General features: G+C 36.6%; 1 protein-coding gene and 1 long non-coding RNA gene across 6 annotated transcripts in view; one reads left to right on the top strand and one right to left on the bottom strand.

Annotated features, from left to right (window-relative positions):
• Window positions 1–11,458, top strand: part of LOC309386009 (PALM2-AKAP2 fusion protein-like) — a 73,509-nt gene that overhangs the window by 15,948 nt on the left and 46,103 nt on the right. The window contains exon 1 of one of the 5 annotated variants that reach the window (XM_081940909.1): window positions 1,483–1,749. The exons of 2 other annotated variants lie outside the window; for them this stretch is intronic. Coding sequence is in view for 1 of the 3 variants with exons in the window: in XM_081940908.1 (XP_081797034.1) it covers window positions 2,231–2,245 (15 nt within the window). In the remaining 2 variants the exon portion in view is untranslated. Of the gene's footprint in view, window positions 1–1,482; window positions 1,845–2,091; window positions 2,246–11,458 lie in introns of those variants that run through there. 2 more of the 5 variants (XM_081940911.1, XM_081940908.1) reach the window with 2 other exon arrangements.
• The window catches only part of LOC309386014, a 35,072-nt gene that overhangs the window by 6,326 nt on the left and 17,288 nt on the right, over window positions 1–11,458 (bottom strand). The window lies entirely within an intron of this gene.

The raw sequence follows: 11,458 nt of genomic DNA, 5'->3' as shown, positions 1-11,458 counted from the left end.
GTTGCAGAAGTGAATGTTGCATCTTAGGTCTGCTGGTTTACAAAAACAAGTAAAAATAATATAAACACCTGGCTACAATCATGTCATTTTCTATAATCTTTAGATACATAGGAATCTTAGCTTTCCCATCACCTTCTTTCTGCCTAGGCCTTTTATATAAAAATGCCAGACTTGAGACTTACTTCATGCAAATCCTGTGCTCTAATTTCATGTAAGTATGATCAGGATCATAGCATGATTTCAATCTTACACCTGGTGAGATTTATTGAGTCCCCCCAAAGCTTATAAGCATTACAAGTCTTTTAGAACATGTTTATTTAAGAGCCTAAAAGCATATCAACATTTATGTTATAAGTAAAAGGATGTTACCTAAAGAAAGCTTCCTTGTTGGAGTTCCAGTTGTATGCATCTTATAGATTTATCTTGGTTTAATGGTATTTTGCTCAAACAATCAAATTTGGAACTGAATATAAAAAGTGAATGGGACATTTAATCTATATAATTTGAGATCACGTTTATAAAACATTCATCTACAACTTTTCACATCTTATTTCATTTGCAGTGAAATTCATCTGATAAGTAATAGGAGGTTTTTTAGGGGCTACAGATCTGCATTTTAAAACTTACATTGCGAGTATAGCAAGCAAGCATATTGTGGAAACTAGACGCCAGGATTTTCTGCCACGTAATGTGCAAAGTTACTGCAGAGAAGCAGGGAAGAAATGACATCTGATGTTTCACTTTAAGGCCTTGGATTTTTGGAAGTTAAAGGGAATGGCCTTCTGTGTCTGATTGGGCCATTACAATGGGCTGTGAAAGCCCTGGTGCAATTGCCATATGGCTGAAAGGACTCTAATAGAGCAATTATTATAATAACTGTATCTGCCTCCCACAGTCCAACCCCTCCCAAATGTAACAAATCCCTGCGTAACTATGAAGCTGTTAGGGAAATTATTCCATTCCTGGATTCCCAGTTAATCCCTGTAATACTCCTATCCATGAAAAGACTCCTTATCTTAAATCACAATCTTTGGCTGCAGCAGCAGCTGTTGTCAACCCTAATTGAGATTGCTGATAGAGCAGGACCAAAAGATTTCCATGGCTGCAATGCTTGGAATTGTGATTTAAAGTTTCAGTCTCCTCTCTGGCATCCTACAACATATCCCTGATTCTTGCTTAACTTCTAGCCTGAGCATGTCACCTGTTCCTAATACAGTTCTGTTTCCTGTATGCACAACTCTGCAACTCACCCCATAACAACTCCAATTGTAATGGATACTTTAACTACTTAATTTTTCTTAAGAGACCCAGTTTGGTGCAGTGACTAAGGGATTAGGCTAGAAACTGGAAGAGCATGAATTCTAGTCCTGCCTTAGGCCCAAAGCCAATGGTTGACCTTGGGCCACTCACCCTCTCTCAACCCTAAGAAGGAGGCAATGGCAAACCACTTCCAAAAACCTTGCCAAGAAAATTGTCCAGTCAAGCCACTGACTCAAAGGCACCACCTCCTCCTCTTTGTTATGAGTGCTTGCAACGTCTGTTTGCTACAGGCTAAAGTATCACTGGGACAAATTTTCACCATTTGGTTCTCCTTAAGTGCTTGTTAAAAACATATCACAGCAACCAGAAACTGCCATTCTTCATGAACAAGTGGCTGTGGATGCTGGGAGTTCTGCAGCATACCTGCAAGATACTATATTGAGAAAATTAGTATATAGCTGCTGTGATATAAGTGAACCTTGAAAAGAGGTAATGTAAAATAAATTACCTGCTCATAAACTAAGAGAGCTATAGCCAAACTTTTCCCAATATTCTTATGAAAGTTTCTGTGAACATTATGAAAGGTATCTTTTCAGCTTTTAACTTGCAAAGATGGAGATGATAAAGTGCAAAAATGTCTGTATTTTAATTGTGCTAAGAGAAACATAGGGAACTCTCCCTGATTGTTTTTTATATACATCATAAAGTCTAAATCTGGTTTAAATTTTAGTTAGTCTGGAGTTTTGAAAATGAATAAACAGAATTGCCCCTTCCCCCCCTGCATTGCTACTTGCTTTAAAAAGTGGGCTGCAGGTATTTAGTTCAACCCAGAGAAACTGGTAACTGTATCCAGGTCACACAGTAGCACAAGCTGGTGCTTAATCATTCATTTATTAGTGCTAAGGTTATTGTGCCTGAAAGACAAATAGCAAGAAATGGTGTCACTCTGTCTCAATGGACCACACTGAAGATGAATTGGACAAGGGTAATCTGTCTTTCTTGAATTTATCCTATGTCTACTTAGAGCTGAAACTTAGCAGCTGTTTTACTCTCAGCGTGGAAGTTGTAGTTTTTTTATTTCCTACAATTCTCTTTTAACAATTGATGTTTTTAAATGTATAGATAATTAATATTAATTGGCAAAACAAAGTCCCATCTACAATCATAGCCATGCTCATTGTGCTGTCTATAATAAGTATTTATTATGACATGGCTGAAAAATGAGTTCTCAGTATAAACTTTATAATTTTTCTTGTCTTTGGCTTGCTAGTGGAATGCTGCTACAACAGGGTCAAAACTTTAACTGTGTTAAAGGCCTGGGTTTATGTCTTTCTTGCATCCTATTTTGGTTCCAGAAAAGAATGGCTTTTGCTAACATAAATTCCCCAAGTCTGTGAGCTCAGCAAGTTTAAGAAGTTCAGATGGCGGATTTCCCAAGGGACACTCTAGGATGTGAGAAATACTGTTAGTGAACCAGAGTTTAATGACTTTGTTCTGTACAGAGATTTCAGACACAGTAGTCTTCAGATGTTTCATCCATACAGACATACTAGTATAGTTTGGAGGGAAATGATTCTTAAGTACTGTCATTTCTACTCATGTAGTGAGTAAACACTATGTGCCTCCTTGTAGTCTATGTAAAATGCTTGGTTTTATATAAGGTTTATTTAAACCATTGTAGTTTCACGTGTGTAAGACAGTGGTGGGTTCCTACTGGCATTCCTACCAGTTCGCTAAGTGCGCATGCACAATTGAAAGAAACTTGCTCAGAAAGCAAGGAAAGCAGCTGAGGAGCAGCAATTCAATCTGCCGCCCCTGTTCGGCTTCAGAAGCTGAAATAAAGATTCCGTGGGCAGGCAGGCACTTTCAAAGCAACACAGAACCGGTTCACTCTCTGCTGATGGCAAGCCTACCGGTTGGGGAGAAGTGGTGTGAACTGATAGAAACCCACCATTGCTTCATAGGTATTCCCAGTTTTTATCCTGTTGAATCCTTCTCCGGCAGATCTCTTATACAGACTGTAGTTGCTGCTGCTGCTCTTTAAAATATTTTTATAAGGATAAGCCTCAGGAGAGGGAAGTAGAGTACTGAAAATATTGGTCCAGAAAAATAAATTACAAAATTTTAAATGTGTTCTGCAGAGATGAATATTTTCAATAGGCTTCTTCATATTATACTTTTCTCCAGTATATTCTGAAGGGAGTCACTTCTTTTCTTTCATCCTAAAAGGAAAATAGACATAGCCGCATCACTTCGTTTTTTCTAAGGAATCCAACATATTCTTTCCCTCTTCATTTTCATTCACAGTGGCTGGTCTGCTGATTTTGATAATAAAAGTTTTATTATCAAAAGATAAGACAGAATAAGCATTGCACTCAAAGGTTTCCAACTCTCTGATTCATTCATAGCTAGAACATTCAAAACATTCTCATTATTACACACTGTAATTTCTCATCTACCTTGTGGTCATCTGCATTGTGAGTACTCTGCTGCTTATAACCTAACTCATTCCCTTTAGCACTGGCACTGAATATGGCAGGATCTATTGTCTATTACAGAGAGCAAATATACAGTGAAAACGTTACTGTGAATGATGTTCTATAAACCACATTGGACCATAAAAGATAATTATGCTATGTTTAATGGTTCTTGAGCTAGTGCAGTGTGAAATGGTTGCTTCTATTTTCATAATGACAATAGGGGGAAAATTCCTTTGAACTAAACTCATTTTCTGGTGATTATCTAGATGGCTCCTTGCAATTTTTTTAGCAATAATACAGAAGTGATCTGCTATTGCCTTTTTCAGGGTTTTTTTTACTTCTCAGCTTTGAAAGAGTATTATTTTAGGAGGAGTTATCAATCAATTTCCTAGTATTTTAATAACTCTGGTACCGCTGAATTTTTATATCAAGCCTGAGACGAACTCAGTTTGCTCACATCCTGTTTTCTAAATTAAAAGATTTGTCTGGTGAGTTGTAAGTTCTCATTTAAAAAGGGATTTATAAGTAAAACATCATGTGAATTATAAATAATGAAAAATGTGCATTTTCCCTTTTAACATCAGTTGTTTGTAGCTTAAGGCAGGAAGTGGAAAGGGAAAGGCTCTGCCTAAGTGAGCTATCCAGTTGTTGATAAGGTCTTGTTCTATATATGACTTCATACATTCCTTCAGGGAAATGAAGTTGAAAGAGCTACCCTTGTACACAGCTGTTGTGAAGATTGTTTGGCAAATTGCCCTTCCTTTCCTCTTTTTCTTAAAACAAGGCTGGCCGCTCATGTGCCTTAGAAGTTCTACTGTAATTATAGTACAGTATCTATAGAATTTTTTCTACATAGTGTTTATAGAATGCTTTTTTCTATATAAAGTTATTTTACCTTTTCCTCACATGTAACCTTTTCATTATTGTAATGTCATTTATTCTTGGGATATTTTTTGAAAGCTGGATATAAATGAATTTGAACTATGTTTGAATTAACTCTGTGCTTTTACCCATTCTGACGGGAATGGGTAAAGTCAATTATATGGATGGTTAAAGCTTCTTGTAAAGAAGTCTAAATGGATTGATGCAATAATGTACTGTATCAATTGTCAGAATTATCTGAATTTTCTTTTCCACATCAGAGCAAAACACGAATATATATATTTTCATGAATTTAGCATAATACTGTATAACATTGCTTATTTCCAATGAAATTAAAATTTTATTTTGCAGTAGCAAATTATGAATATAAATAGTCATTTAGGAATGTTATATATGATTTTATATACACCCCACATGGAACATTATAAATTGATACATAGTTTCCTTATTGCGGTTTCTGCATTCCTAAATTGTTTGTCTTGTGATGATAGCATTCAGGATTAGCAAATCCTCAGGAAAATGCAATAATTAAAAAAAATATAAGAGGAGCCACATTTTGAAGTCTATCTTTCCTCCTCCTTTTTACATTCTAATTTATTCAGAATCATTATTTGCAGTTTTCCATAATGAGACATATAACAGGAGGATTTAGTTAATCTCCTGGGTTCTGTGAAGTTGAGAAGAAAGAAGTGAATTGTATGAAGATACATATTTATTCATCTTTCTGTTCATCAAACCAATATTCAATCATATGAATTCAGTTCTGTTTGCTCCATTTTAGCTATGATTTGCCTATATAACACAATTTGGCATTCAAATTGAAAACTGATTTATTAATTCTGTAACCTCAGTCCTCATATAATGGTAACCTAACTATGATTAATAATGTAGAAGAATGGACAATAAACTCATGAGCTTTCAGGCTACATAAAAAAAGTATTTAAGTCTATAATGGGAGTGATTGGAAGGCATTAAATTACATAATAGAAATTTGTAGTGTAATAAGACTGCCTTTTGGATTGGAATTTTCTCATGAGTTTTTACAGGTAGTCCTCAACCTTTAGTGACTGTTCCAAGATACAACAGTACTGAAAAAAGTGACTTATGACTATTTTTCATACTTGTGACCATTGTAAGTATCCGCGTGGTCACCTAATTCAAATTTGAATGCCTGGCACTGTCTCATATTTATGAGGGTTGCAGTGTCCTGGGTCGTGTGATCACCTTTTGCAACCTTCTGACAAGCAGTCAATGGGTAAGCCGGTTAACAACTGCAGTGATTCAATTAACAACCGTGGAGAGAAAAGTTATAAAATGAGGCAAGACTCATCTAACAACAGCAATTGTGGGCTCAATTGTGATCATAAGTCAAGGACTACTTATATTTTACAGTGGCACCTTTTATATTTGCGCTCATTGAGTTTGTAATTTGGCAATTATTTGGCAGGCAATAAGGTTAAATTAGGCAATTAAATTAGATCAACTGAATCCAGTTTTCTAAATACCTTTGATGTGTTGAGCTTGTCATTCTCACCTTATATGTTGGTTTTGGTTGCTGGAAATTTGGGGACACTGAAGTTCCAACATATGAAGCATGCCAGATGACAGAAAGGTGTGAATTAGCTTACTTCTATTTAGCATCCTTTTCTTAATATTACTTATGTTTGTGGCATGCATGCAGAGATAATGATTTTCTTTTGCCTTAAAAAGAGGGTGAGTGAGTCAAGATAATTGCAACAGCTGCATGTTCCTTTGGATGAAAACAAAAATGAGAAGTATTTCAGACTCTTCATTCCATACATAACAATGCTTGCAGATGGGAATGGCCAGCAAAGTCAGAGAATTTTTGCTTATCTAAGCTTCCACTTCATATCAAGCATAAATGGATAACCCATAGTGTAAAGTGCTGTGTATTTGGACAGTGTTTTGGCCACTTTTAAACGGGAGACAGTCTTGTACCTGTCCTGTAATCAGTATGTTTCTGATCCATGAAGCTGCTTATTGCCTAGTCATCACTTTAAATTGACATTGTAGCCATGTAGTCATAGAACTCATGAAGAAAAAAATATAATTATTTGCAGCATTTTACCATTTATGCAAAAAATTCTTTAGAAGGTAGCAGATGCACAAATTAACATAAAGTAGTCTTTAAGCTTTTCTAATTCTTAAGTGAACGTTGCTAGCTTATCAGACTATTTCTTTGCAAAATCATCTTTGGAAAAGCAAATTCGTACTTTGTTATTTCAGCTGATGCTTGGTACACATAAAAAAGCTTGTGGAAAACAAGCATCACATGAATTTGCTGTGAGCTGAGCAGCCGTTTTTAAGCAAGGCTGAACAAGAATCATGTGTGCGTGGCATTTGTGCTTGCAATACAGTATTAGGAATCATATTAGGAACTATTTAGGTCCTTCACAATATATTTAAGGAGGCTTTCTGGGTTATTCCATCATTGGTTTGACTGCTGAGCAAAAGCATAGTTCTAGCGATTGCCAGAATTATGTTAGATGTTATTTTTAGTGATGGTTTTATTGTACACTTTATTTTTCTTCTATTACTGTACTTCTATTTTTATTGTAAAGTTGCTCTGGGAAAATTTTCTTGAAGGGCAAGATATAAATAAAAAGAATACTGTTTGTTTACTTTTGGCACAGTTCAGGAAATTTATCCAGTTGCAGATACTTTTTATTATGATCAAACATTCCTGTTCACAGAAAGTTAGAACGCAAAGATGGTTGGGAACAATAACTATTGAATTCTGAGTGAGTTATTTCTAAAAATATATATAAAGCTGTACAGGTAACTTATTATTCTGCCCTGTCCCGTTTTCCAGTCCCCATACTGCAGAATCTCAGCTACATGGCTAGTTTTGGGTGTACTTATTTTGGTTGCCTAGTGGTTAAGACATTGGGCTTGTCAAATGGAAGGTTGGCAGTTTGAGATCCAAGTATCACGTGATAGGATGAGCTCCCACTCTTGCCTCAACCCCTGCCCACCTAGCAGTTCAAAACCTGAACTCAAAGCTGTCTAGCAAATTTCACAGGCAGCCTAACCTTAAAATCAAATTTCCAGCTTCAGTTTTCAAAGAAAATCTTTGAAATATTTTCATAGAGCCAAATTTAGCTAAAGAATCTATGTGCAACATTGCTCCACTGCAGACCTGACTTAACCAAATACACAGAGATTGAGACATCCAGAATAATGGATCTTATTAACCTCTGCCTAACCACATACATTTGATGGACAAACATATCAAACTTATTAGAAGAAAAAACAGGAATAATTTACAATGTATAGTGTAAAGACTGCAACAGCCACTGTGTAGGAGAGACAGGCAGAAGACTAGCAGAACATACCCATGAACACTAACTAGTACCCAAAAGACATGATGAAAACTTTTAATTTCACACCATATGGACAGACTTAACCATAGTTTCAACTGGGAAACACTGACATCCTAGACCAATCCAAGTCTAAAAACATTAGGAATTTCTATAATCCTGATACAAATCAACCAACATAGACACACAGACGTAAACAATATCTACCTACTGTGCAAACGAGACAATTGACAACCAAAAAGGAACAAAAAGAGAAGAAAAGGGAACAAAAAGAGCTGAGGTGGTACAGTGGTTAGAGTGCAGTACTGCAGGCTACTTCAGTTGAACGTTAGCTGCAGTCAGCAGTTCAAATCTCACTGGCTCAAGGTTGACTTAGCCTTCCACCCTTCCAAGGTGGGTAAAATGAGGACCCAGATTGTTGGGGGCTGTTAGATACTTGTTCTAACTACAGTGGTTTCCACCAAGGTCCTCTGTTCTGGCGGGAACAGAGGTTTAATCCTATTGGTCGAAGAGCTGACAGCTCCCTATAAAAGGGCTGCTGTCAGACTCAACCTTCGCTGGATTGTTCTCACTTGTTGTACTTTAATAAAGAGCTGTTGTTGCCTTTTAGCCTTGTGTGCCTTTCCATTACCCGATCTAACAGGGGCAATATGTTGACTGTGTAAAAATGTTTAGAGAGGGCTGTAAAAACACTATGAAGCAGTATATAAGTGCTATTTTAAAAAGTAAAGGTTCCCCTTGCACATATGTGCTAGTCGTTCCCGACTCTAGGGGGCGGTGCTCATCTCCGTTTCAAAGCTGAAGAGCCAGCGCTGTCTGAAGACATCTCTGTGGTCATGTGGCCAGCATGACTAAACACCAAAGGTGCACAGAACACTGTTACCTTCCCACGAAGTGGTCCCTATTTTTCTACTTGCATTTTGTTACATGCTTTCGAACTGCTAGGTTGGCAGAAGCTGGAACAAGTAACGGGAGGTCACTCCATTACACGACACTAGGGATTTGAACCGCCGAACTGCTGACCTTTCTGATCAACAAGCTCAGCGTCTTAGCCACTGAACCACCCTCCTGTCCTATTGCTAAGTGCTAAAAAGACCAAACACATCCCCACCAACAGTAAACATCCAGATGTTAATTAACACCAAGATCAGCATCAATCAACGCCAAGATCAACCAACAATCAACAACAATAATCCAATCAAGGAACTGGCATACAAGCTAACAGTAAAGAGCCCAATCAAAGAACCACTAAGATCCACTTCCACCAATACTGGTTGGGCCAGCCACTAGATAGAAGATAAATTTGAGAGCAAACCCTGTTCCCTACTTGCATTGATGATGCTATCTAGTTTGGGTAATGAAATGTCTGCAAGAAAACAACCAAGTTCAGAAAGCACCAAGGACCTCTCAAAGAAAATCCTGCCTGCTTTGATTTCCTCTATATAATGAATGTACATCAAACTCTTTACTCACACCACACTCTTGGCTAAAGTAAGCCTCTACAAACATATGTGTGTATCGAATCTCTTAACATCTGATATCATCTCAGAATTATTAGAAGTATCCAAGCAAAACCATACAGTGTTAACTGAAAATGTGAAGGCAAGGGTGGCGGTCTTTGCCCATTCTCATTGCCATAATATGAAGCATGGGCCAGAAATTTTTTGTTATTCTGGGATCAAAAGTTGTTTGATTCAGAGGGTAGAACACTGAATGAATTATATTTTTGCACTCTGTTGTTGAGGGAGAGTACTAACTGGATCATTATTTGATTTACTTACCAAAAATATACATGATCACATAGCTATCAAACTATCAAAAAACACTGGTAGGCAAGGAGATTGGAACGGATGTCTTTTTTTCAGCCCAAATGTTATGGTGGGCCTTGTTGCTGCTTCCATCATCTGTCACTTTGTATAGTCACCTCTGAGTCCTCGTGTGCTACAGAGTCTTGGACTTTAGTCCTATGGCCCAGTCTTACCTGTAGCACTGAAAGGACATAGGATAAAATAATTATAAATACATGCATGGGCTTATTTGTATAAGATTTGGGGGCACTAATTCTACATTGTCTCAACCCACTCCTGAGCTCTGATTGCTTGAGCAGATTCAATACATTAAAACTACATGGAGTTTTATGTGCTGCTAGACTAGGTCACAAAACTTTTTCTTCCTGCATGCAGTAAAATAGTTGTTGCTTTAGATATTCTTTCTTTAGTCAAGGGAAAACAGCAGAAAGTTCCTTTTCTTGGAATCTACAATAATTTCCTCTTCTAAATATTTAATTTTCTCCTTCATCTGATCAAACATTTCCTCTGATTTAGTATTAACTAGGATTAATATAAAGCTCTATGAAAACTATTGTTGCTGCATACCTATATCCTATTTAATAATAAGTCCATTAATAAATATTTTAAGGGTATTCACAGTGGGTACTCCATAGTACAGTTAAATTAGTGTGAAAACAGCTGGGGAGCCTCATTTATAAAGATTCTTCAGAGAAGAGAGTTCGAGATCACCAGTGATAATAATGTTTTATGTCTGTATCCTCCCTGGGAATAAATGAATAAAGTAAATTGGATTTTAAAAACATGTTGTATTGCCTCCTGAAGATTGTTTTTAACCTCAGTAATCGGGTTTTTTTAAATGTTGAGATAGCCTGTCAAATAAAGAAACACAAAATTTGGGTGTTCCAATAAGGTCACAATTCTTAGACTATGCTGCCTCTCTTTTCCTACATTGCTTCCAAGGTTTATCTTCTAGTTTTTATTAGCTAGAGATTTATACCACCTTATAAACTTTACTATTAAGACTAGAAACATTGGATCCTTTATTAAAGTTTGTTGAAGGAAACTATTTAATGCATGAAAACTGGGCCGTGTCAGACAGATCACAGTTCATTTAGTTAACTTGGCTAAGTTAAAAAATATATAATGGAAATTTATTTTCTTAACCCCATTCCAGAAGGGTAGAGAGAAAGATGAATACACAATTCAGACATTTGCTGCACAAATGATGGCTTATTGCAACACTGAAACTAGCTATACTATTCACCATCAAAACCACAGCATCAGGAAACCAGAGTGTGAAGGGTTGTCATCCTATTTTTCAGTAATTGAATTTGAGCTAAGCTCATCCCAGAAAAAAAGCCTCTTAGTGAATTATTTATTCAGTGCCTCTGAGTGCAAATGTGATGCTTGTTACTCCTGCTTGTAACTGAGGCACAAGAGGCTGTAGAGAAACATAACTTGAAAAATTATCCCATGATTAGTATTCCAGGTGAATGCTCATCTACAAAGCAGAGACTTTGTATGTCTTTCATCATTTGTTACATCTGGCAAAATTGCCAAAGATGTTTAGATATACCACACCATGGCAGATTCTCTGCCTAGCAATGGAAGGAGATTTAAGGGTAAGATGTTAATTTTCTCTTAATTGTTTGTTTGTTTGTTTGTTTGTTTAAGATTAATTTGAAATGTTGATAAGCAACCTTTG

Source organism: Natrix helvetica (assembly GCF_964273705.1).
Source record: "Natrix helvetica genome assembly, chromosome: 2".
NCBI lineage: Eukaryota > Metazoa > Chordata > Lepidosauria > Squamata > Natricidae > Natrix > Natrix helvetica.
This window is presented reverse-complemented; position numbering and strand designations above follow the sequence as displayed.